General features: G+C 33.3%; 2 protein-coding genes and 2 non-coding genes across 8 annotated transcripts; 3 read left to right on the top strand and 1 right to left on the bottom strand.

Annotated features, from left to right (window-relative positions):
- The first annotated feature begins 3,909 nt into the window (after positions 1-3,909).
- Positions 3,910-3,982, top strand: TRNAV-UAC. The gene has a single exon. It is a non-coding gene; the product is annotated as a tRNA-Val (tRNA).
- A 490-nt stretch (positions 3,983-4,472) lies between these two features.
- Positions 4,473-4,545, top strand: TRNAV-UAC. The gene has a single exon. It is a non-coding gene; the product is annotated as a tRNA-Val (tRNA).
- A 1,369-nt stretch (positions 4,546-5,914) lies between these two features.
- Positions 5,915-10,524, bottom strand: LOC116004643 (WPP domain-interacting tail-anchored protein 2-like). Its single transcript, XM_031244769.1, has 5 exons — positions 10,458-10,524; positions 8,717-9,278; positions 7,536-8,629; positions 7,213-7,413; positions 5,915-6,413 (listed from the first exon to the last, which is right to left on the bottom strand). The coding sequence occupies exons 2-5, from the start codon at positions 9,249-9,251 to the stop codon at positions 6,201-6,203; spliced, it is 2,043 nt and encodes a 680-aa protein (XP_031100629.1). The 5' UTR covers positions 9,252-9,278; positions 10,458-10,524; the 3' UTR covers positions 5,915-6,200.
- A 10,817-nt stretch (positions 10,525-21,341) lies between these two features.
- Positions 21,342-25,820, top strand: LOC116003745 (transcription factor bHLH49-like). Of its 5 annotated transcripts, XM_031243661.1 has the most exons (10): positions 21,343-21,473; positions 21,597-21,752; positions 22,451-23,142; positions 23,221-23,421; positions 23,518-23,583; positions 23,682-23,750; positions 24,222-24,293; positions 24,387-24,590; positions 25,242-25,323; positions 25,429-25,820. In XM_031243661.1, exons 3-10 carry the CDS (start codon positions 22,462-22,464, stop codon positions 25,467-25,469), a joined length of 1,416 nt encoding a protein of 471 aa, XP_031099521.1. In that variant the 5' UTR covers positions 21,343-21,473; positions 21,597-21,752; positions 22,451-22,461; the 3' UTR covers positions 25,470-25,820. The 5 variants fall into 5 exon arrangements, with proteins under 5 accessions (XP_031099522.1, XP_031099521.1, XP_031099523.1 ...); XM_031243662.1 differs by lacking the exon at positions 21,597-21,752 and having other exon boundaries at positions 21,342-21,473; XM_031243663.1 differs by lacking the exon at positions 21,343-21,473 and having other exon boundaries at positions 21,505-21,752; positions 22,479-23,142.
- Positions 25,821-26,840: the final 1,020 nt, after the last annotated feature.

Genomic DNA, 26,840 nt, shown 5'->3' with positions numbered 1-26,840 from the left:
CGGAATTTTATAATTTTAAGAAGAATGGCATATGAATCTCATATTTTTTATTATATAATTTCTAAAATATAATTTAAATTAAATATATAATCTAAAAATATGTTTATAATCATAAACATAATTTAATTATAAAATTGAGAATGACATGCAAGGTTACCATAAAAAGTATGTAGGTGCCCATAATGAAATTAATAGAATATTATAATGAGTAAAAATTTTATAAAAATAATATAAAATATTATCAAAATACAAGTAACACTAGTGAACAATATTACAAAGTAAACTTTAAGAAAAATAAGTTTTTTTTTTTTTTTGGGTAATAGAAGTCTTTGTACCATGTGCTTTAAATTGTCTCCACTTTCACTCCCACCCAAGTCCCACCCCACGCAAAACGCCCAACATTTTTCGTCCCTCTTTATACAAATTCTTTCTTCATGTCACCACCACCTGATTGGATCAAAGAGGATAAGCTTTGCTTGTACAGACTTAACTCGCTAGTTCAGTAGATAGTATTTGAGAGAAGAGATTAAGGTTTGAACTTTGACAGTGATCGTGTGAGGATCAGATTATGCTCAAAGTGAGCATATCTCTTGTGCGCATCAATCAGTATTAAATCTTATCTGCTGAGCCATTGAGTCACCGTGATTTACATTTTACCAAATGCTCTATTTGGTCGGAGTGTGAGGGTCCTTGGGGTTGGAGATTCAATCTTTTGAAGAAGGAAAAAGAGGATTTCCTTCTAATTATAAATTAAATATAGTATTATATATTCATCCTAATTTCTAACATTATTCGAATCTTTTTCAATTAATTAACGTTGTAATATAATTACCAATATTCCATCCTCTTGCTGATGGGTATTTATTTATTCAGTGCAATTTGTCTGATTTGATAATTAGTGGCACACTATTCCTTCTACAATAAAATTACTATTGATTTGCACGCATATATTATATATTTGCTTTCGTACGATGTAGAGCTCTTAATCCACTTTAAATGAGTGAATATAATTAAATTCAGAATATATGTTTTACAGAATAATATCTATATATAATTCATTAAAAGTATGAGTGACAATGATACTAATTTAACTTTAAACAAAATATCAATTTAATTGTCTTATGACATTATTAACTCATTTTGTTCGGTCAAGTATATATATTTGTGATATTATAGTGCTATGTCGTATATATATTATAATATGTTTTTTAGTAGTCTTGAACTTATTACATAATTTTCAAACTCAATTAATTAAGATTGGCAACAATATAAATTTTTTTATTTTTTTTTCCATGTTCACTATTTTGAGTTCACGTTTCTAAGTTAGCTATTTTATCTTTTTTTTTATGACACTGTTTCAATGTAGTATCTGTTTATACATACTTTCTCAACCTACTGAAGCATCAAACCTGTGACCTCTCACTTGGGAGGGCTACAGCTATGCTGCTTGACCACAAGGACTTTGGCTATTTTTAAAGAATAAAGTAAATTATAATTGTCACAAACATGCATGTCAATTTTCTACCTTTTTGTTGTCTCCATTTTCTACCTTTTTGTTGTCTCCATTTAGTAGTTTATATTGCTTGCTTGACGCATCACTACCTCAATTTTCAAACATTAGCATTAAGAATACTAGAAACAACTGCGGCATTGTGAAAATAATTCCTAAAATCCCATATTATTCTAGTAAATGTTTGTGGCAAACATTAAAAAGCAACAAAGCATGATATCTTCCATCAAGAAAATAGATACATTTCAACCACACATCATACTTTATGATCTTTTGTCCTAATTACTTTTGCCATATCCTTCGGCTTTATCCCAAAAATTTTCCAGCATAAGTCTGCATAATCTCTTAAAATGTATTATATTTTTGTTGGATCAATTATAATATAATAATAACTTGTTATTTTGAGATAAATTTAACTAGTCGTGCACTACTAAAAGACAACTAAAAACGTAATTTTCCTTAAACATAACAAAGAATGACAAGTAAATACAATGCTGAGATGAACTAAAATTGTCCAAATTGAACATAATTAGGGACTAAATTTTGTTCATTACCAATTCAATTTGGAACCAATTTTGACTAGTCTTCAGAGACTACTAAGGGACAAAAAGGTTTTTTTTTTTAATATAAAAATTAGTAGGCCTAAGACATATTTAAGCTCGTATCATACTCAGATTAATCTTCGTTTTCGCACTAGATCAGCTCAATTAAGGGGCAAAGTGCTGGTTATGAACTCCCGGCCTCTTTTAAGGAATGAGAGTGCATGGCCACTAACACCAACTAACCAAGCTAGTTGAATTAAAATTATTAATGCACAAAAGTATTAAATATCCTACAAAAATATCATCATTCTTTCATTCCTAATCTACTTTAATAAATAGTAAAAATGAAGTGTCAAATTATGAAAAAAAAAAAATACATATTCTAACATGATATGATTAAGACACAAACTTTTAAAAGATTTTAATTATAAATCAAAATGATTTTGACAATAAAAAAAAAAAAAAAAAAAAAAAAAAAAAAAAAAAAAACAACGTTTACTTTTGTGCGAAAGAATTTAAATTTTTTAGTTGTGATAAGTTTAATAAATAGCAAAGATGGAATGTTAAATCATTAAAGGGGAGTATATATTCTAACATATAACACTCCATTGATACAAGTGAAGCTAATGTTGTCATCAGTATATGTAATCATTGATGGGAAATAACAACAAATTAAACCATTGACTCCATCCTACATTGTGGATAGACATATATATATATGCATCTGGTTCCATGTTTTCTTCTTTGTTTTTTTTGGGGCCGGAATACATCGTATCATCAGGTTCCATGAATCTTATTCGTGCCTGTTTCACTCTATCCACGTTAGGCTAAGTAAAAGGATGATGAGGTTTATGGGTAGGCAAATTTAAGGATAATTGGATGAAGGCCTATTGACTTGATGACACTACTGTAAATAAGCTCATTGTCTCCCACTTCATTTGGAATTCTATCTCTTGCAAACCTAAAAGCTGCAAGCACTTATTCCAAGAGAGAACAAATTAAATGCGACCCATAAAAGTTAAGGTCTTTCCCATTAAGGGAATTTTACACAAATTTTAAGAAAAGTGAGATAAGGTAGATGAGTGAGAAGGAGGAGAGAGAACCCCTGCAAGAAACCGTGTTTTGCAGGAATTGTGGCGCCCATCTCTGTTTGCAGCGCATCTCCACGCGCGCGTTGTGCGCAAGTTGCACGCCCAGTTTTTATATTTTTATTTCAGTTTTATTTTTTGTTTTATTTTTTCCTTTTCTTTTTTTTTTCCTTCACCTCATTTTCTCTTTTCTAATCGCACCTGCAAAAACTCCTCAAAAACCGGTCACTATTGAGGAAGGCCTAAGGGCATCCACATTAGTTGTTTTTTGTTTTTGCAGGTTTTTACGCCATGTGGAGGAGAGAAGGTTAAGGTATGCAAGACTTTGGTTTTTTGTAGGACCTGTTGGAGAGAAAAAAAAACATTCAAAATCAAGATGTTTGACAACGATGCTATTACATTTTTGTGTTTTATAGTACCTTTCATGTAGTCTCTAAATATATTAATTTTATATACTAACTAATATTAAACTTAATGTTATGGAAAATTGAATTCAAAATTACTTAATTCAAACTTTGTTAACCGAACTAGGATAGACATATAAAATAAGACGAAAGGAATACTAATTGTTACTCCGTACGACCATACATAACAATTTTTTTTTAAAAGTTAACCAAATAATAAAATATATTTTCTCATTAATTTCTTTCACACGGAATAAAACATGAAATCTTTGTTCACTTCCATGGATTTTAAATTTTATTTCTTGTATGCATCTTTGCACAAACGAAACAACATTTATATATAATTTTCTTGAATTCACAAAGATGTTGCTGTGGTGTAGTGGTTATCACGTCAGTCTTACACACTGAAGGTCCCCAGTTCGATCCTGGGCAGCAACAGTTCTGTTCAGTTTTTCCTCTTTTGAGGGAAAAATCTCAAAGGTTCCCTTTGATACTTTAAATTTCCCAATACTAATTTACAATACTTAGGTGGAAAAAGTTAGAAAGTTCACTACATATGCCATTTGAGCATAATGTGCTTGACATTGATAACTAACCCAATTGAGTATAAAAAGACGTTTAGAACTAAATCGAGAAAAATCACTTTATAGTCAATAACTAAACTGAGTATTAACTCAAAAAAGTAAATATGTTATTATTGCCCTTATATATCATTAATAACATTATTATTATGCAGAGATTTGGATATTTATACTAATTATTATATAGCATTTTTTTAAAACTAACAAAACAATAAAATATAATTTTTCTTTAATTTCTTTCCACCAAATAGAATATGAAATCGAAATTTAAATTCTGTTTTCTGCATGCATATTTCCACGAACCAAACAGCCGTTAAATAATTTGTTCTTAACTTTCTAGAATAGATGTTGCTGTGGTGTAGTGGTTATCACGTCAGTCTTACACACTGAAGGTCTCCAGTTCGATCCTGGGCAGCAACAAACTATTTGATTTGAAATAAATCTGAATTGTTTCTTTATTTGTCCTCCATGTTTCTTGGTAAGGTTTGTTGGCACCAATATAATACCCTTTAGTTTTTAAATTTATTTTACATCCCTACAATTTTAACTTCCTTTAAAATTCCACCTCACTTGATTGCTGGGTTAATGGTGTCAAAGGTATCGGTGTCGTGGGCATTGGTGGGTATAACCTCGAAGGTTTGCTCCAGATGAAGACTCTGGCTCTAGGGCGGCTCTCCCACTTCGTTCAGGGTACCTCTCTGCTGGTTGATCTATTGCCTTCTCGCTCGGTTTGGGTGGTTTCTCAATTTGGGGCTTCTTAGAAGACCCATCTTCCTTAGGTCCTTTGGCCTAGTTCACCATCTCAACTTTAGCATACCCCTCGCGACAATCTTGAGTCCCCTGTGTTGGGGCCCCATCCTTGGTGTAGCTCTCTTCTTGGCTCGTGGAGTGTTGAGTTGGGTGGGAGGAGGATTTGCTTGAGTATTCGGATCAATGGGCAGTTGGTGGGCCAAGTTGGGCACGCCCTCACTACTGTTGGGCAGCCCATTCGCCAATAATGTTGGCTATCTCCCGGGCTAAGGGTTGGACCAATCATTATTGCATGGACCATGGTCCACACAGCTGTGTGAACCAAAAATAAAAAGTACATTATTTTTGTACTGAAGATACATTATTTTTGTACTGTAGATACATTATTTTAGGGTACATTATTTTTGTATTGAAGGTACATTGTTTGATATATTCTATCAAATGATGTACCTACAGTACAAAAATAATGTACCTTCAGTACAAAAATAATGTACTTTTTATTTTTGGTCCACACAGCTGTGTGGACCATGGTCCATGCAATAATTTGCCGGGTTGGACGGTAGGTACAACCCACAGGAGACCAAGATTGGTCGTGTTGATGGTAGCGTCCCAATCTACCAGGCGAGGTCTGAAACTGGCCTTCCGCCCTTGTGTACTTTTTCCACTTTTGTTCTATTTCTCAATCCTCATTTGACTTTGTACCCATCAAATGCAAGTACATATATTTTTTATGTTTTTATTGTAATGAATCCTATAAGCATTGGTGGCAATAATATTTAGTGCAATTATATGTACCACATATATAGTTGAATTCAGTATTATCAACACTAATAATCTGAAATTGATCAACACCATTAAAAAATATGTTAATCAACCATCTTTTGGTGATCATTATGAATTGTGATGATACTATCGCAAGAATCAATGTCAAATAATAAAGAAACTATCAGAGTAATTTTTATTTTTTAATAAACAACAATGAATATATATTAATTCTGTACAAAAACACTAAATAAAAGAATAAAGTAAAAAATCAACATTTCCTTCCAAATAAAATAAATAAAAACACCAAAATTCATTACAAGCATTTGGTTTGGAGTGGAGAATTCCCACATAGAATATACACAGCAACCAACACATCTCTTGAAGTGGAATGGTACAAAGTTACAACAACTTTAAAAAAAAAAAAAAAAAAAAACCAATTTTCTCTTGTATTTTTCATCCCTAAGAAAGCTTATGAATGTGAAATGAACTAATAATGCTGTACAAATGTTTGCAAGAATATTTACTTACACAAATTAAAAGAATTTCTCGCACAACATGATTCAACCATCAAAGTTAACAAAAGAAGATCTTCGGTTGTATAAAAATGGTGCTAATATAGAGAGCAATACGCCAAGAATCGCAACATATATGTACCTTCTGCTCTTATGCCGCCTTGCCTCTGCTGCTCCCTCGACTTCCTCTGGCTCTAGAACTGTATTGGCAGAAGAGGAAGACATCCCTTCTCTGGTTTGATTATCGGGTAACTCTTCCACCTTATTTGAGTTAAATCAGATATTAGCAGCAGAATGGACTATCCAAAGAAATAGATAACAAAAAAAGATTGACTTGATTGGTAGAAGGAAGAGTAGTTTGCAAAATCAAATGGCACATAGGTTACAAAGTTCTCATTTGAAAGTTCGATATGAAATCATGCAAAACGAGGATTTAATGTGGTGATGAAAGACCATCTCATATGATTAGTTATTAAGCATGAACTGTTTGTTGAGCATATAACATATAAACATAAATGTGCAATCCAACTATCATCTTAGTCTTTTAGTTGAGATGAAACACATGATTCAATTTGGTATCAAAGCCAATCTCATGCCAAAGAGCTCATACACTTAAGTGGGCGTGTTGAGCATATAATATATAAACGTGCAATCCAACTCCAACTATCAACTTAGGCTTTTAGTTGAGATGGAGCACATGAATTTGTCGCGAAGGCCAATGAAGGGCCAAGTCCAGCACCAAGTGGGTAAGAGATTGTTGGGCGGAGGCCTGAAGGGCCAAGTTCTGCACCTTGCCTCTCGAAAATGTGGCGATATAAGAAAATAAAGTTCTGTCTTCGCTATTAGCTATAACTTTTGACGTAGTGGTAAGCGTTTGATCCTAACAAGTGTATTAGAGCCAAGTCACAGGTTTGAGTCCAGTTAAGGCTGGCAGGTGCGGGGGTAATTGTTGGACAGAGACCAAGTCCAGCACCCTGCCTCTCAAAAATGTGGTGGGCCTTCGTTACTAGCCATATATCCTTACTAAAAACAAAATTGAAGGGCACAAAAGAACATATACCTCACAGCTTCTCAAAGGGCATTCTACCGGCACTTCCTGAGGAGTTTCTACACAAGTAGCACCAGCCAAATTATCTGTAAAAGGTGGAGGCTCTTTATCATCACCATCTCCACTCTCAACACCAGTTGGAGATGCATTTTCCAAAGTCATCTTCTTTAATTTCCCGGTCAACATTTTGTTTTCATTTTTCAAAGAGCATAACTGCAACAATTAGAAAACAGGTCGGTTTCATGTGAATGTGAATCCCGAACAGTTCCGCTAAGAAAGTTAACTTATGTTCAGACTCGGAATCAAGTGGAGGAATAGATAAGCAGAAAACAAACCTGTTTTTGCACTCGTTCCCTTTCTATTGCTAGTTGCATCACCAAATCCATAATAAAATTGGTCTTAATGTTAATGTCTTTTGCACTTGCCATTTTCTCAACAGCAGCTTGATTCAAAGATGTCTCCAAGTCTTCAACTCTCGTCCTTAGGATATCGATTTCTTTGTTAAGATCTAAATTAGCTTCGGACAATATAATGCATTGCTCCTCTGCACTGTCCGTCTTGTTTTCTGCTTTCGAAACTTTCTGTTTTAATTCATCGATTAGGGTTTCCATATCCCAGATGGCAGAATATAACATGTTTTGCTGCTCTTGGCCTGCTTCGGAAGACGCTTTAGCGTGCTGAAGTTGAAGTTCCAATTCTCTTATCTTCTTCTCGAGAATGCTCACTTTTTTTGTACTACTATCGTTACTGCCTTTAAGGAACCCCAATTCTTCATTTAGCTCCAAGTTCGTCTCGGTTAGCTCCGCCACTTTTGCCTCTGCGCTTTCAGCCCTATTCTCCAACTGATAAACGTCTTCTTTCAAAGAGTCTATTTCGCTTTCCATTTCTTTAATTTGCTCCCGATTTTCCTCGATTGATGCATTTGCCTTCCTTAGTTGAGACTCGGATCCACTCAACTTTTGTTCTAAAGTTTCGACATTTTGTTTCAAAGAGAGTACTTCAGAATTTTCGGCGTTAAGCTGTGCAATGCTTTCGTTGAGCTTCCGAATGGCAATATCTTTAGCATTTAGCTGCTGCTGGCAAGCCTCGAATTTCAATTTCGTTTCGTGCTCCCTTTGAAGGGAACCGTTTAGGTTGAAATTAATGATCTGGAGTCGGCCCGCCATCTCTTTTGATATACCCATTAGCACCTCGACCGTGTTTTCTGCCTCTAGAAACCTCCCCCATATCACCTCAGCGGCCTCTTCCATACAAAAAGCGACTTGTTCTCTTAACCTTAGCTTCAATTTAAGATCGTCTTCGTTTTGTTTCATCTCCGTTATTTTCTTCTCGAGATCCAGCTCTCTTGCAAGAGATTTTTCCAACATTCTTAGAACACGCTTTTGCTCTGCTGCCTGCACTTGAGGCTTCGGAGCCACCCCGAGTCTCCCTGTCACGCTTTAAACATTTTAGCTAACCAAAAAAAAAAAAAAAAACCGAGACATCAATGTTAGAGAATCGATGTTTTATGACTTACATTCATCTTGATTTGAACCTAAAGAGCCAATCTGCAATGCATTGGCAAGCTGCATCTTCAATTTCATAACACGTTCTTTTAATTGTCCCAACGATTCTTCGGAATCGTGCAATTTGTTCTCCACTATTATACCCAATTCGCTCAACCTCCCACACGAAGAAATCTTTTGGCGGGCATCGAGAATTATATCGTGAAGATTACTGAAAAACTCATCCAGCTGTCTTATTTCGGAATTTAGAACAGCATTTAAGTGATCCAACGTCAATGCTTTCTCAACCGAATCCACAGAATCATCATTCGCTACTGCCAATGCTTCAACTTCATCTTGTTTTGCCCTCACATTCACGAGAAGGTTCCCAAGATTCACCAACTTCTCAGAAGAATACGCCAAGTCCAAGTCCACTCGGTTTAAAATTTCCATCGAGCTTCTTACCTCTTCCATGTCTTTGGCTTCAATGGAAGGGCCTTCATTTAGTAAGATCTTAATAGGTTCTCGATCAATAATACCAAGAGTACAAGCATCCATTTCTTCCATTGCCAATTTTTACGCCAAGATTGGTTGCTGATAGAAAATCAAATAGAAATAATGCTCATACCGTAGATTACCATTGATTTTCAAAGTCATATAAGAAGAGAATGCACATCCAGTTTAAAAGGTGAGAGTATACCGGAGAAGATAAGCTATTAACAAGACACTATTATGTCAAAGTTCTAACAGCAACAACAAAGTATCTCATCCAACGCTTCGAATTGGCAACAATATCAAATTATAACTGTCAGCCCGTTTTCTTTGATGCATTACCATTGATAAAGGATTTTTTTAACCAGATTATTAGAATCATGTTCACTAACCTACATTTTACATGTTGTTGGGCGGAGGCCGATGAAGGGCAAGTCTAGCACCAGGTGCCAAGTGGCTAGGGAGATTGTTGGGCAGAGGCATGAAGGGCCAAGTCTATTTTTTAACTAGACTATTAGAATTGCGTTCACTAATCTACATTTTACATGTTGGACGGAGGCCGGTGAAGGGCCAAGTCCATCACATCTAAGGGATTGTTAGACGGAGGCTGAAGGGCCAAGTCTAGCACCTGCCTCTCGAAAATGTGACAGTATAAAGAAATAAAGTTGTGCCTTCGCTACTAACTACGAGTATAATTTTTGACATAGTGGTAAACGCTTGATTCTATCAAAGTAGTATCAGAGCCAGGGCTCATTAAGGCTGGCAGGTGCTCTCGGAGAGGCTGAAGGTACAATTGGCCAAATCTTAGCACCCTCCCAAGCTGCCAATCCATAATTACAAACCATAATCACAATACAAAACAATAAGCTTTACCAATCTGCATTCTATGAGCTTCATCCTTACTAAATCTTGAAAACATTTTTTCAACTTAAACCCATTATGGGTCTTAAAACTCAGTAACCTGTAAATCCAACCACCACAGACCTCAAATCTGCTAATGGCTCAGCAGTAAATCTTGAGGGCACTATGAATCGCAGAAGTAAAAAAACATTACTTTAACAAACAGATAGCTTCCTTAAAATAGAAACTCCCTATGAAACTCCAAACAACATAGCTATTCATACTGGATTCAGAATTGAAAGAAAATTAACTGAGCAGAGATTGAGCAGACCAGAAAATCAAGAACTAACCAATTCAACAACCAAACAAAAGAGCAAAATCTAGACTTTAAACTCGACTAAGTCCTTAGCTTTTCATTCTAGTAGGATTTAGAACACATACCTGTGAGGAAACTGGGAAGGCTTTGTGGGTGGGTGGGTGGGTTTCTTGAATTCTCTGAAATTAAAGATGAAATCATTGGGAGTAATCAATTACAGAGACCCTATCTTCACTGCCACTCATTTAACACAGAATGATGAAGTCCCGTGATCTGGAGGGACCAAACAGTCAACCTGTAAAGGTTAGGTGGGCGGAGTTTTACTAATGTGGGACCCATGCCTCTGGAATTTCCAATCTTATCTCGCCACGTCAGCATTAGAGCCAACTCCTGTCGGTTACACAATTTTACATTTTTTGCACTCCGGTCATCTCCTTAGAGTTTTTTTTTTTTTTTTTTTTTTTAAGAGATTAGAGTTTTAATTTTTAAGAGAGTAAATATCAGCAACGTCTTTCGACTTTGGTGGTATCGTCATTCCATTTTCTCAAGGATAATTTTGTCCTTTCACAATTAATGAGTTAAATAATTTAAATTTTAACTTCTTTCTAAGTTGCACTCTCATATAGGAGTTTGTGCGTTCGAATCTCAGTAAAAATGATATTAGCTCTTTATGCTTCAATATGTTAAAGTTAAGAAAGTAATTATGAACAGATACTGCATTGCAACAGAGTCAGTAGTACTAAAACAAAAAGGGTAAAAAAATAAAAAAACTTCTTCCTCACCGGAATAAGCCAACTCACTGTTGATCCGTAAAAATTATGTAAGAATAGTATAGTATATATCCATATTAACATAACATATGAATTCAATTAGCGTACGTAATGTATTGATTTCAATTATAATATTGTACAATCTCAATCAACGTAACTTGTATACCACGGCCCATTTTTATATCATTTATATTTATATACAAATTAAGCATAATTTTTTTTAATGTTTCATGTAAAAACATACAAATTAAACTTCTTACTAGCGTGTAAGGCTATGTTTGGTCTTTCTTAATTAGGTGGGTGCAAAGTCTCATAGGGTGCATGGCAGAATTAACTTTCCATTTACGATCATAACGTGATTTGTTTAATGTAATGTAGTTGACTTCCACATTTTTTCATTTGGAGGAAAATGGTTGTCATGTCTCCATCTCAGTCATATGAAAGAGTTTGGTCGAGCGTCTCTATAATTTGTTGTATTCGAGAGCACATGGTTGAGTGCTTTTTTAAATTTTGTCTACCAGAAAAATACGCAATTATTAGTCAAGGGTCTGTACTAAATAAATCTCATATTGTTAACATAGATTAGTCATCTTCTACTGGGAGTCGAACTAGTAATCTTGTAGCTATCAAATCAACAGTCTTGCTAGGAGTTGAACTAGTAGTGTTTTGACAATATATATAGGCCCTGTTTGGTAAATAATCAGCCTATCAGCCAATTTTAGCTTATTTAATCACTATTAGTTGTTTGGTTAATAAGCTTTTTATAACTCTAAAATACTAAAATTCAAAAGGCTACTCAAAGCAGCCTTTTCAATTAGCTTTTATGAGAAAATAAATTATACCAAACAATTATCAGCTAACAACTAATTTACCAAACAACTTTCTACAATCAGCTAACTCAATCGGGTAACAGTCATTTACCAAGCAGGGCCATAGTAAATTCAAATGACAATAATCTCCTCCCATAAAAAGTAAGGACTGATCTCAGCGATCAATCAAGATTCATTAATGGTTGAAGCTTTAGTAAAATACATGTGTTAATATTATAATTATTGCAAACTTTTAAATTTGTAATTTTTTGCAATAATTATAAAATTGACACTGCCCATTTTCTCTGTATTTTCAAGTCACATTCAACCATCAATCTACTCAGATCAGATAGATGAATGAAATTATTAGTTTCACTTTTTATTTGGGAACATATTCTCACTTGAATCTTCTTATATACCTCAACAATATTATATTTTCTCTCATAAGCATCAACCAATCAATTTATCCCTGAGTAGTATCACACTCTTTTCTCATAAGTAACTATTCAATCGTTAAATATCACATTTTGATTTAAAAGTATTACATTTTTTTCTTCAAAAGTATTACATGTACTTTCCCTTATAAATAACAAACAATTTATTACTGATTAGTTTTATATTTACCAGCATAAGTATTACTCCGTACATTTTCATCTTGACTCGACCTCTCTTAAAAATAAGAATATGTTAAAGGTCTCAGCGGAGACTATTTTAAAAAAGAATTGAAAGAAAAAAAGAGTTAGTTATAATATGAAATTGTAATAATTTTTTTATACTATTTAAAGCTTTTTTTTTATCAACCAACTATTTAAAGTTTTAAACATCCAATAATGAAAAATATCCTTCAATAATATCCTTAGCCAATCATAGGGATTTGGTGGGTTTGAATAACTTCCATGTGTTCTTAAAACTAATTTCACAAATGACCCTTATTCAAAAATTTTGAATGTGAAGTCCTTGCAACATGCTAATTGTGGAATCATTATACCGGTTGACCTTATAATTGGACCAGATCACTAAAATAAGATTTATTTTTAATATATTTAATGCTCATTTTTAATACGATAAACATTTATTATATGAAAATTTATTTATTTTATATCAAAAATTCATTTTTAAGTATACTACTTAAAAATAAAATTGTAATATATTAAAAATGAACTTTCAATAAATGACTATTTATCTATAGTTCACATTGCATTGTCGACCATGGTAATGATTTGTCTTAATTGTACCAATAATTATACCATGAACCATAGTCTACCTTGCAAGGTAGAACAATTGCATAGAGATTCATTTTCAGTATAGTGAATATTAATTTTTAGTACATTAAATATTTATTTTTTCGAATATTCATTGTTAGTATGTTAAAAGTTTATTTCTTGATACACTACTTAAAAATAAAGTTTCAATATATTAAAAATAAACATTTATCAATGATTTACATTACAATATAAACATTTATCAATGATTTACGTTACAATATAGATCCTAATCCATAGTATAATTTACCAAATTGTGCTGGCCATATATGGATTATATGGACATCTTTGAAGAGTGCTCTTTTATGGGCTATCTTCAACTATGAACTCTTCTTGAATAAAAGGTTTGCAATATGGCATTTTAAGCACTTAAAAGTATTGGGCCGACTTCTCTCTCTCTCTAAAAAAAAATGTATTGGGCCGACAAAGTACAAAAAACAATTGTTATATCATGGACCAAGTTCATCTTGTACGGTGGACATTGGTTCAAAAATTATGTATGTGTAATTAATATATTATGTCTTTAATTAATAAATTATGTATCTGTAAATAAATTGAAGGTACATGATTTGTTAAATTTAGGCACACAATATGTTAATTACAGATACATAATACGTCAACGGCAAATACATAACATGTTAATTGTATATGTGTTTGCAGTTAACATATTATATGCTTTCTATTTATTTATATGCATATAATTTGTTAATTGTAGACATATAATATATTAATTGCGGACACAAAATTTGAATGTCATTTTGGACCATGGTCCACAATGTAAGGTGAACCCTGATTCATGAATGTCAAGTCCTAAACTAGTTATGCTATGTTTTACCCTCAATGCCCTGTATGCGTACAGTAAAGCTTGTATTGCACAAATGATAAATGGGTATATTTAGGAATATTTGACAAAAATATATGTCAATATTCAACCCACGTGAGCTCCAGAAGAGTCATGATATTATTATACAAAATGTCCGCTCTAGTGACAATCTAGCATATTTGTTCACAAAATTCATTTCTACACTTTTTTCAAAAAAAAAAGTTTTTATATTAGAACATGTGGACTTTGAATATTGTTATTTTCAAGTGAATGAGATTTACTTGAATCAATCCTCAAGATTGAGTCTTGAAGACCAATCACTATACTCTTTTTTTTCTTTGGTTGAGTTTTAATAAAGTTTTCTTAATTAATTAAAAAAATTAACGAGACAGCTAGTGCAACATACGAACACACATATATCATGTATTTTTTTCCTCAACTAGGTTTTTCTTATTGAGTTTTTCTAGTGAGGTTTTTTACGAAGCATTAGTATAATATAGTAATGCCCCAAGGATGTGCAATAAATAAATATATGTGGACATTAGTATAGATATTATATTATATAATACGTTGTCATCCTTTATAAATTTATAGTTATATATACTGCAACTCTCTACATCATGTATATATTGGATTGAATGATGAATAATAAAGATTGATAATTCTCTTTGTAGTTGGTCTTCTCTTTATTTTCATGTAAATAGTTTTGTCTATAACCTTTTGCAATCAGAATGATACAATTGTTCACACACGGATACATCATATTTTACAACAGTATAATTATATTTATGTATGGTGAACGCTATAGAAATTGCTTAACCCCGATTCTACCTTGTAATTGATTTTTTTTTTGTCATACTTTTTTCATAGTATAAAAATAAAAATGAGGAATGAATGCGACACAAGCTTGAATGCTTGATGCAATTAAAAGTTGCTCCTTTATATTTTTTACCAGAAAAGAAAAATAATTGGGCAGATGAATGCAGCATTTTTGTGTATGCATGAATGTATGTATAGATATATGATGTGCTATCATACATGATTGGATTCTTTGATTCCAAAAAAATGGAGATGACTCTCAACACTCATGAGATGGAGTTTAAAAAAGCATGCAGCTTTCAAAGGAGGGAAAAGGAGATCTTTTTGAATTTTGTTTTTGGAGTTGTGGCCAAGAAAACCCTAAAGAATAAAGTTTGGAAACATACAATTATTAGTCTACATCTCATCATCATGCTTTTTGCTATAATTTTTTGCATGAACTTCACAAAAAGCTAATTGTAAGATACTATCATGACCCTTGCTCATAAACCTCACATTCTTCCCCTCTTCCCACAGTAAGTTAAAGACATGATGATGACATTGTAGAACATAAATATAAATAATACGGAGTATATAATAAGGTAAATGTTATGATATAATATGTAACAATGTTGTATATATTTGCAAAATAAAAAATAGTGGGTATACTTATAATTTAAAAAAATTACATTTTTAAACTTTTAATTATTTTCGAATAATAAATCTAATATCTCTTCTTCTTCTTCTTATCTTTCAATTGTTGATCCAAACTTCAAATTGAAGATGAAGCCATTTAAATCCGGAGGCCCTTCAGAGGAAAGAACCATATAAGTACCATTGATGTCTTGAACGCTCTTATATGTTTTTTCTTTTGAAGAGCCTCCAGATTCAAATGGTTTGATCTTCAATAGGAGGTTTGGATCAACATGATATATAAGCATGATTTTCATGGGGGGCTTTTACTTTCAAGATCATGTGACTTTTATTTTCATGATCATAATCTCTAAATAAGCTTCAAAGCTTTCTAGGATGTATCCTAAGTGTTTACATGATTTTCTTCCATGTGATTACACAGAAATGAGAGGTCATATTTATAACTTTAGGATAGAAAAGTTTTGATATATATAGATTCAAACTCTTTTTATATTATCTAATTAAACAAATGAGATAATATCAATATATCCAAAATATATTCAAATATTTTAATATTCAAAAATGTACATATTTAATAACATTTCAGTCTCACCAGTATTGAAACTAAAAGAAAGAATTAACGTGGGAACAACGAAGATCTCTGTCATGGGATTACATGCATTATATTGCTTTTTCTTGAAGATGTTACCAACTCTGCAAAAAGCAATAAGTATATATATATATATATATATATATATATATATATATATATATATATATATATATACACACACACACACATATATATATATATATATATATATATATAAACAGTCAACGTAACTACCTTTAGAATTAAAGAAGAAAGTTTCTGGCAGTTTGATCTTGCCAACCATAGTATCGGTTTGGGGTTTCCATCTTTTTCATTTTCTTTTTCCTTTTCCGATAAGATGATAATCATGATTGCACTTCAACCATAATTATAACACAATCGATGTATACTCAACACATATCATTACATACAACCACCTTATGATAATATTCATAATTAAATGGGAACCATGATTTTTGGGAGGTGTGGATCATTTAAAAAATCAGACTGTATTTCTCATCTTATTAATTGAAGATATTGATTTGGATATAGATTGTAGTATCTGTTTATTTATACTTTCTCAACCTATTGAAGTACAAAGAGTCATACTGTTTCCACTGAGGCTGGTTCTTATGACTCTCATATAGGAGAGTCACTACATGCTAACTGAATACAAGTTGCTTGACAAATTTAATTTTATTTATATACAAATGTAAGGAAAATTTTATTTTATATTTATATACAAATGTAAGGGGAAAAAAAAAAAAAGGAAGAGTACCCACCACCCCAATCCCCATCCAAAAAGAAAAAACAAAGAGCACATCAATAAAATCATACCCATCCGAATTTATTGAAGTGGGAAAATCTGTTCACTGCCACTAATTTATTAGGTTTACTGGTTTTTCATTAAGGACAGTGATGATAGGCAAAAGAATCCCTCACAATAATTGCAGTCAAAAAGTCCTCGAATTGAATGGCATCCCAAACTAGGAAAATGAAAATTAATTAAAGGGAATAATTTTTTCACTACATATTTCTATTTTATTATGATAGCTAGCTATAGCTATTATTGTGATTAAATTTTCTGTGATAACAATTCTTTCAATTTTTTTCTTTGAAATGAATATTATTAGTTTTGTGAATAACCATTTCCAATAGTTACGTGGATAGAGGAATATTAATGTTAAAAATGTCCATGTAAATACTAGTTAAAGGCTATTAAAGAAACCCTGAAAACAAAATTCAGTGTTAAAATTTTATTTTAAAAAATATAACTTTTTTTTTTTTTTTGCAAAACATTCTTATATAGTTTGGAATTGGAAATTCACTTTTTCTAGTTCCATTTGTTTACTTTTTCAATTCTGTTTCAAACAAGTGAAGCCAAGTATCTTGTGATTTGATGACATTACTATTATCATTCCAAAAGGGAAGTCACAGGTTCAAGTCTCATCCAAATCAAGAATGTTGAAAAAATCATGTTAAGCAGATACTCCAGCGGTACCATTTACTTATTTTCTAAATAGAAAACCATTTTGCGTAGATTTTAATTTTGTGTTAAAAATTAAAAATAGAAAATAGTTTCCATTTTCCAAATGAAAAAAAAAAGTACACTTACATACAATTTTCATTATTCATTTTCATTTTAAAATTTTTAAGATTTCCATTCACTAAACATACTACTAGAGAAATTTTTATTTTTTGAACAAATAAAATAATTTTAAAAAGGAAAATAGAGATTTTTAAAAAGGGTACTAGTATATATATTTTCTAAATTCAAACAAAAAAATAAAATAAAAAATAGAGAATTAAAGTAAACTCAAGGTCTTTAGAGCAACTTTAAAAAACTTTAAAGGAATTGAAGATTGATCTCATAGTGAAAAAAAAAAAAAGAAAAAAAAGACCTTTCAGGTGCACCAGACGCATCTAGCGAGTGCATTATTAATTTTTTTCCTGTCAACTTGTTTTTATTTTTTCTTGCTTCCCTCTTTTTCTCTTACACTCTCTCTTATGTAGCGTGACAAAAATTTTCTAAAAACCACAAATGATGAAGATGCTCTTAATATTTATTAGTAGTATCCTAGATAATTAATTGTTGTAATTAAATTCATATATAGCTTGATAGGGTGCTAGTTGATCCCTAAACATGGATAAGCCAGCCTGCTAGTCATAGAAGTACTAATCTAATGGTGGGTAGGGCTAATTTAGAAGCAAGCAAAATGGGCACAAAAGTGTGTGAAAACAAGCTATAGTATAGGTTTCTTGACCAAACAAATTAACCAACTAAACATTACTATAATATCTTCCCCCAAGGTCTAATAATACAGATAATTTTTTTAATGTCTGGTAATAGTTGGCAGTGTCAGTTTTGCCAGCTTTAATACTTTATTCCCAAAAGAAAAAATTATTCTTTATTAATTTCTACCCAATATTATAATTAGCATATATAACAATTGAGTAATGCTATTCTTCTATATATTTTTATTACATTAATTATCTTTCCCTTATTTTTAAGAGATAGACAAATTATATCATGGATCATAATCTATATTATAAACTGGATCATATCATTAATATATGTTCACTTTTTAATATTTTTGAAAATTTATTTTTAATTTACTAAACTGAAAAGAAGCAATTTCTAATAAAATTAGACACAATATCAAACAATTTAATACAAATTGTTAAATTAAACATCATAAAATAATATTTTTTGTCGAAATCATCATAAAATTTTATATATATATATATATATATATATATATATATATATATATATATATATATATATATAATTAATGCTCATCAATAAACAAAGGGTTATATACTCGAGAGGGGAAGCTCTCAATACCATTCACATTGTAACTTTGCTATTTTTATTCCAGCAAGAATACTTGGCAAATTTGTAACCAAGCTTCATATTAGGACATAGAAAGAGTCTTTTCAGGCTTATTATTGTTCATCATTTCTTATTATCTATGTATATTAGCGCTATATTATACTTACTTTTCAGTGGATCATCATCCATCCTGTAATGAATAGACTTTACTGTTTTTATTTCAGCAAGAATACTTGGCAAATTTGTAACCAAGCTTCATATTAGGACAAAGAAAGAGGCCTTTCAGGCTTATTATTGTTCATTATTTGTTATAATCTATGTATCTCAGCGTTGCATTAGACTTACTTTTCAGTGGGTCATCACCCATTCTGTAATGAGAGTAAGTCAAGCAGACTTAACCACAGAATTCTTTAACTATCTGGTTATCGTATACTACTTAAAACTAATTAGTGATAAGTAAGTTGACATCCCTCCATTTAACCACATCCCTCATAGTAAGTCACAACCCCATATCTCGAATCGAGCAAGGGCTGAACTCGACAAAACCAATTTTCCCAAACATCTGTTTCATATTGGAAATGTTAGGTGTTGCAATACTGCATTAGAGATTCATTATTCATGGTAAGTCAAGTAATTTAAATTCTCTTTAAAATCAGCAGTCATTTTGTCGGCGAGCATTTCTTTTTAGCTTAAAATTTCATAAATCATTGTCTCTAGGCTTACGTAAGATTCATGTAACCATATTCTCCAACTTGGTAGTAACTAGTGCACTTCTATCAACTTTCCTATCATGTCAATATGTCCTAGATGTGAAAGAATCTTTTTTTTTTTCCAAGCACCCCAAGAATTTAGACCAGCACGGATGATATGATGATATAATATAATTTGTAATTTGTGTTATTACTTTAATATGAGAAAAATTCAATGTTGTAGAATGCGCTTGGAGCTAGTCAGATGTTCGAGGGGTGCCTAGCGTCTAAGCGGCCAAACAATCTGAGTATATTGTCTCTACTTTTTCCACCTAGGGTTATGAGTTGTTAGACTGTTATAATCTCCTAAACTAGTCAATTGCATATGTTAGATGGTTAGTTAAGTACATGGCTGAAAGAATACAGAAGATGAGTAGCCGAGCAGGCAAAAGAAAAAAAAAAAAAAGAAGAAGAAAGAAAGAAAAACACTCTCCCATGTTGAATGCTAACTCGGCCAAGTTGGGCACCAACTCAACCAAGGTAGGCACTCAACTCGGCCGAGTTAGGTGCCCAACTCGGCGCTTAATCGGCTGGCTGACTAAAAACTGCCTAGGGTTGAAATCTCCTCGACCTATTGGTGCCTAGCGCCTAGGCGACCGTCTAGATCAATTTTTACAATACTGAAAAAAAAAACAATTAATTTTGATCATATATTATACCTTTTTTTTCTTTGTTATTTTCAAGTTCAGGCAAAAAAATTGCCAAAGTGTATGTGACATAACTTTGTAAATTGTGTCACTCCATTCGAAAAATAAAAATAAAAAATAATTTGACACTTACCACAAAACAATACACCTAGTGGATTTTTGCAGCTGTATGGTAGGCCAAATAGCCAATAGTTAATTCTTCCGAATTAGGTGAAAATTTACAAAATTGATAATTCGTTCCCATTGGGCTAAAGTTAAGTCAAAATTATTGATATTTTAACAAAAAATATCACAAAATCACAAAAATTGACCAAGAAAGCACAGCATACATTCCTAATAACTATTACTCTTGCCATTTGCAAATTGCCATGTTGCATCCTCAAAATTCTTATGTCAATCAGCCTTTATATATATATATATATATATATATATATATATATATATATGAGTTCTTGTGCGGTTATTTTTGGTGTATAATTTTCTTTTTTAAGGTGCGTAGTTTGTATACTTAAGGTGCGTTTGTGTTGAAACTTAAGGTCAGTGAACCTAAAACTTAAGGTGTGTGATTTTCCTTTTTGAGGTGTGTGATTTGTATGATTAAGGTGCGTGAGTTATTGAAACTTAAGGTGGGCCATTTTAAAACCTTAGGTGCGTGGTTTGTGTTCTTAAGGTGTGTGGTTTGTGTACTTAATGTGCGTGATTTGTGCATTTAAGGTGCCATTAATGCTTAAGGTGCATAATCGCGCAACCGCACCGTCCGCATGGAAATATATATATATATATATATATGCGAATTGATCTTAACTCATAACTTGCGAACCTAATTGAAGGATTGTACTGTAATTACTACATGATTGCACCACACCAGATACGATTGCACTGCAATGTCTTTCGGGCATGTTTGAGAGTGATTGCAGTGCAATTATATAGTAATTGCGGTGCAATCAGTAGTTTGCATGTTCACAAGTTAAAAGGTGGTTCGCATTTGATCCCATATATATATATATATATATATATATATATATATATATATATATATATTTATTGATACACTGCAAATGTTGAAAAGAACTTGCCATTGTTATGTGAAATCACGGATCAAATATTGCAATATTAAATTTGAAGTATTGCACTTTTCTTTTACAGCAGTCTAGCAGAGGTGGTAGTTAATCATCAAAGCTCAGTTTTTGATGTAGGCCTGGGAGGCTGGGATGATATAAATGTAAGCATCATGAATTGGTGCTCTGAATCTTTTCTTTTTTTCATTTCCAATTTCTCTCTCTTCTCTGTTCTTTCTGATATTTCTCTCTGAGTCTTTACTGCGGTTTTTGTTTTAATGCTACAGTGAAAGAGCACAGCAGAGTTTGAACTTTGAACATTGAATGTAGCCCACAACCCCAGAATTCAAAAAAGTTTCTTTTTTTTTTTTGTTTTTCTCCAGCAAAAGCTTCTTATTATGTGATGTTCAAAGTACCAAAAGTAGCACACAATCTGAATTAAGGTATCTGTTTTGATTTTTTTTTAAAATTTTTTTTTTTGTTGGGTTTGTTTCAGAGGTGGCTAAGGGTGGGTCTGACTAGGGTTTTTCTTGATGAGTATTTATGAGGGTGAAATCAATGTCTGTGCTCTATTGACTAATTCTGGACACTTTGTCCAGCTCTTTATTGCACTGGGTTTCTGTTTTCTTGAACATTAAAGAAGAGGTTGGGGAGTGGGGTCTTCATTAAAGCTTGAACCTTTGTTGCTTTATTTATGCTGTTTTATCCTGCATTTTGTTTCTTCAGGTGTGAATTGAATTGGGTATTTGGTTAAATCTTTTTTTTTCCCCAACTTTTTGAGGGTAGCTATTCAAGATTTCATCTGTTTTGCATATTGTTGGGCTTACTTCTTCAAGAACTATCTCTATTTCTCTAATATGGTGTAAAGATCAAACTGTTTATGCTATCCAATTTCTCCATAGTTTTCTAAATTGTTTCTAGAACCCTGAAATTTATGGATCTTTTGCAGTTATATGGTGTAAAGATCAAATTGTTTATGTTATCCAATTTCTCCATAGTTTTCTAAATTGTTTCTAGAACCCTGAAAATGATGGATCTTTTTTGCAGTTGGGTTTCTCTAATTTTTGGTGTTTTTCATTATTATGGCTTATTCCTGGAAAATTCAACCAATGTTGCCTGTTTTCTTTCTGAATTTTTCTAGTGTTTTAAGAAATGGATATGGGTGGCAGCGATGAGTTCGAGGCGGGGAAGAGAGGTGATGATGGTGTGAACATCTTCAACTCATCTAATATGAATACTGCCAATCTTGAAATGGACTCATTTTGCTCTGCAATCTGGGATCAACCTAACTCGATAAACCACCTAGTCGTAGGCTTAGGCGATGCTAGTCTTCATGCCAATGTTGAGTTTGAGCCATCTAGAATTAGCGGTGGCGCAAATGGAGGTTTTGGTGTTCCCCCGAGTGGAATGCTTAAAGGGAGCAGCTTGCTCCCACCCGCTGTTCCTCGATTTTTACCTCACTTTCAAGTTGATTCTGATTTCGTTGAAAGAGCAGCGAGGCTTTCGTGCTTTAGTGCAGGGAACATGATGGGCGATGTGATGAACCCCTTTAGTACTCTCGAGTGTATCGATGCTCGTTCGAAGGGTTTAGCACCACTGCAAACTCAAAGGCCTCGAGAGGTTTTGGTGGGGAATGGTTTGAAAAACGAATCTTTACCAATTGGGAGTTCACAAGAGAAGGATATTATTATTCGGTCTCGTGAAGAAGCAAAAGAACGAGCTGGAGTCTCTGAGGCCGAGTCTGATGGACTCGAATGTTTATCAGAGAGTGCAGTTGGGCACTCTTGTTCTGCAAAGGGAGTTGGCTCCAAGAAACGGAAACGAAGAGGACAGGTATATATGAAACTATGGCTCGGTGCCAATTCTTCATTTTGAGCTTTATATTGAACGAATTCGTCGTTTGCTTGGCAGGGTGCTGAACTCAATCAAAACAAGAGAGAATTGACAAATGACGAAACTGAAATTCAGCAGAAAGGGGCTTCAAATGGCAGCAGACCGGGAGGAGAAAACGATAAACCGGGGTCCCAAACTTCAGATACTCCTAAAGACGAATACATTCATGTTCGGGCTAGGAGAGGCCAGGCAACGAATAGTCATAGTCTGGCCGAAAGAGTGAGGCCGCTTATAGAATTTCCGTTTACTTGCACTATCTGTGAAATTTTCTTCGTTTCTTTGTAGATAACAATTTTGATACTCCATATATCACAGGTAAGGAGGGAAAAAATCAGCGAAAGAATGAAGTTTCTCCAGGATCTCGTACCTGGTTGCAACAAGGTTAGCTTTATATATAGTTCTATTAGCCACAATTGAAGCATCTGCTCCATCTCAACTAAAAGTCTAAGTTGATAGTTGAATTGCATATGATCTTGCAGGTCATTGGTAAAGCCGTAATGCTGGATGAAATCATTAATTATGTGCAATCACTGCAACGACAGGTTGAGGTATGCAATGTTTATGAATCATTCAACCGTTGGTCCTTTCTGTTAGGATCAAACGCTTATCATGCCAAAAGCTATAGTTTGTAGCGAAGACGCAATTTTATTGCTTTTATGCTCGCCACATTTTCAACAGGCAAGGTGCTGGACTTGACTCTTCAGGCCTCTATCCAACAATCCCCTAGCCACCAATTGCTGGACCTGGCCCTTAACGGGCCTCCGCCCAACACTTTCTATTAAAATGAATCAGTTTGAAGTTTTATTTGTACATAGTCACATATGCTATAACTTTCATCATTTTTTCTTTGACAGAGAGTATTTAAACTCTTCATTCATTGCAATTGCTGTATTGATAATGGCCTTGTGTTACTAAAAGTTTAACTGCAAACCGAAAATTCTCCTTGTTGTTAACTTTCCCTGAAGAGCTGATAGATTGTATGTATGAATGTTACGTGACTGGGCTTATTTTTCTTTCAGTTCTTATCGATGAAGCTTGCAACAATAAACCCGGGGCTGGATTTCAACTCTGATGTGGTCTTTCCAAAGGAGGTAAGATTTCGATGTTCAAGAATCGTGTGTGCACAACAATAAGTGTCATTCCGTTTAATGATAGAATACACATTATTCGCCATTATATTGCAGATTTCCCGAGCTGCTTGTTCTTCGTCTTCGTTAGCATTTCCACCTGATATGGCTATGCCCTATCCACCATTACACCCTCCACAACCCATGATGATTCAAGGAGGCCTTACTGGCTTGGAAAATTCCACTGCTGCATTACATAGAACCATCAATTCCCAATTACCAAACAAAAGTGAGACCAACAAGGATCATCCTACATCTAAGGTAGTGCTAGTTTGTGTGTGCTTTTAACATATATTTGTAAAGTAGTTAAGGTTGTCTTTGCTTGTCCACTAAAAGCGAAATTCCCCCGCCCCCATAGCCCCCACAGGCCAGCCCGACAGGATAGTAGAGGGATAAATCATGTTCACTAGGTGACTCAGTGACCCATTAGGTGGGAGGACTAGTGTCGGGCCCCACCACATTGGTGTAACTCTTGCATTGCTGCTGTCAGGGTTTGATCTTGTGTCCTTGCCCATAATCTACCACCGAGGAATTAACTGAGTTGGCTGTAAAGTAGCCCACAATAGTGGACGGGTAGATCACGGTGACTCAGGTGCCTATTAGGTGAGAGGACTAGTGCCTGGTGCCCGCAAGGAGTCCACCATATTGCATGTAACACCCACACAGTAACTGACAGGGCTTGATCCTGTGTCGTTGCCCAGAATCTACCACCTAGGAACCAACTATATTGTCCCTAAAGTAGTTAGGGCTGTCTTTGCTAACCGGAGAAAAGAAAACAAAGAATACATTCGCTATACATTTCGAAAACAAAAATCAGAGAACCAAGAATGAAAAACTAGAGAACTGAAGTAAACATATCCTATCATTTAAGATTTCTAATAAACCATTCATGTTAGTATTCATAATTTGCAGGTATCCAACACATGGAATGAGTTCCATAATGTTTTCCAGATGGGTTTCAACTCCACTGCTCCCCTCAGCACCCAATTCACGAGTAGAATCCGAATTTCTGATCATATCTGAACATTTTTTTTTTCCCATCTATCCAAAGGAACAGAAGCACTGAAGTAACCTTGAAATCTCTTTTCTGCATTTATAGGCTCTCTACCACCACCCGATCTTACGAAAACAGAACCCTGACTGAACATTTTATCGGATATCTGTCGCTATGCCTAGCGGTTTATTTCTTCCAGTTCTGAGGCTTCCTGTAAAGTTGAATATCCAGTCAGGTATTTGTCACTATGAATTGAAGGCTATTCCCCAGCATGATACACAGTATAGATTTGATGCTCTGAGTTGAGTTGTACAGGCAGTGAAAGTGTAAGATTTCAGGAGAAAATGCAGTTGTAAATTCAGTGAGAGCTGAGACTATTTTTAGTCTTTTACTCTTCAATTGGAAAAGGAAAAGTTCCTATCATTTGGCTAGTGATTATGATGATTTTATTGTATTGGTTTATTTATTTGTTTCTATGGGTGCTTCTTGGAGAGCCATTACAAAGGAAGTTTGTTATAATTGAATCTATATTAAATTATTTTGTAATATGCTTTTCAATATACAGTAACAAACAATTGTAAAACATTTATCACCATCTTGTTACATATTGTTACAAAGTGTGGTAAGTCTTAACTATATTAAACGTAAAAAATAAAATAATAATAATAATAATAATTATTGCTATGTACTATTGAAAGACTCACTGTCTACTTGTCTAGTGTCTACGGACCTACAAAACAAATTGCATGACTTTTACCTTTCCATACCAATAATTCCACAAAACAATAAAAATTGGCATCCAAATCCAATCAAAGACTTATAACTTTGGTCACCATTATTATAAAGTTTGCCCCACACCCCATATAAGTACTATTACACCAAACTTTCATAGCTTGACTGCTCGAATTTCACTCCAAGGCTTTAAATCATTTTTTTTATAGAATAATACTATATTTACTCTCATTTTCTACTTCCTATTGAAGTGACATGTTTTGATTGATTTAAAAATTCTATGTGTGATTCAAAGTAAAGAGTTACAATTATCAATATAAACGGGTATTAAGTCTTTGTTTATATTCCTCTGATTCAAACGACTTGATAGCTTAATCTCCAATGAACAGCCTTCGAATAATTGTAAATAGTTTTTTCTTCAATAAAAGGCAATATAGATTTTATGCAATATCTCTATAATAATTTTTGCGAAGTTTGGATATGATTTTGAGATGTGCAATTCATCAAATGAATATCACTATCGGTGAAATAGGAAGACTTTGAATAAGTTACAAATACTATGTTAAATGTTTACAAAGAAATACACTTTTGTTGGAATTGCTGGGAGAATGGATTCCCGTTTACATGGAAATGGATCATCTTAGCATTATAGCATCAGCATTGCATATTGTGTTACACGTCATCCCCATGACGTCACACTGTCTACACACCCACCAAACAAATTGCATGACTTCTACCTTACTTCCACACCTCAAACTTTCTTTCATCCATCGAACGAATCTTTC

Source organism: Ipomoea triloba, chromosome 14, assembly GCF_003576645.1.
Source record: "Ipomoea triloba cultivar NCNSP0323 chromosome 14, ASM357664v1".
NCBI lineage: Eukaryota > Viridiplantae > Streptophyta > Magnoliopsida > Solanales > Convolvulaceae > Ipomoea > Ipomoea triloba.
Note: the sequence above shows the minus strand (reverse complement) of the source record. Positions and strands in the feature narration are given on the sequence as shown.

Excerpts from the sequence above, each read along its gene's own strand:
- LOC116004643 (XM_031244769.1), bottom strand. The coding sequence starts at position 9,251 with ATGGAAGAAATGGATGCTTGTACTCTTGGTATTATTGATCGAGAACCT. Across the intron at positions 8,630-8,716 it reads AGGTTCAAATCAAGATGAAT|GGAGACTCGGGGTGGCTCCG; the intron begins GTAAGTCATAAA and ends AAAGCGTGACAG. Across the intron at positions 6,414-7,212 it reads GCCCTTTGAGAAGCTGTGAG|GTGGAAGAGTTACCCGATAA; the intron begins GTATATGTTCTT and ends AACTCAAATAAG.
- LOC116003745 (XM_031243662.1), top strand. The coding sequence starts at position 22,462 with ATGGATATGGGTGGCAGCGATGAGTTCGAGGCGGGGAAGAGAGGTGAT. Across the intron at positions 23,422-23,517 it reads GTCATAGTCTGGCCGAAAGA|GTAAGGAGGGAAAAAATCAG; the intron begins GTGAGGCCGCTT and ends CATATATCACAG. Across the intron at positions 23,751-24,221 it reads CACTGCAACGACAGGTTGAG|TTCTTATCGATGAAGCTTGC; the intron begins GTATGCAATGTT and ends TTTTTCTTTCAG.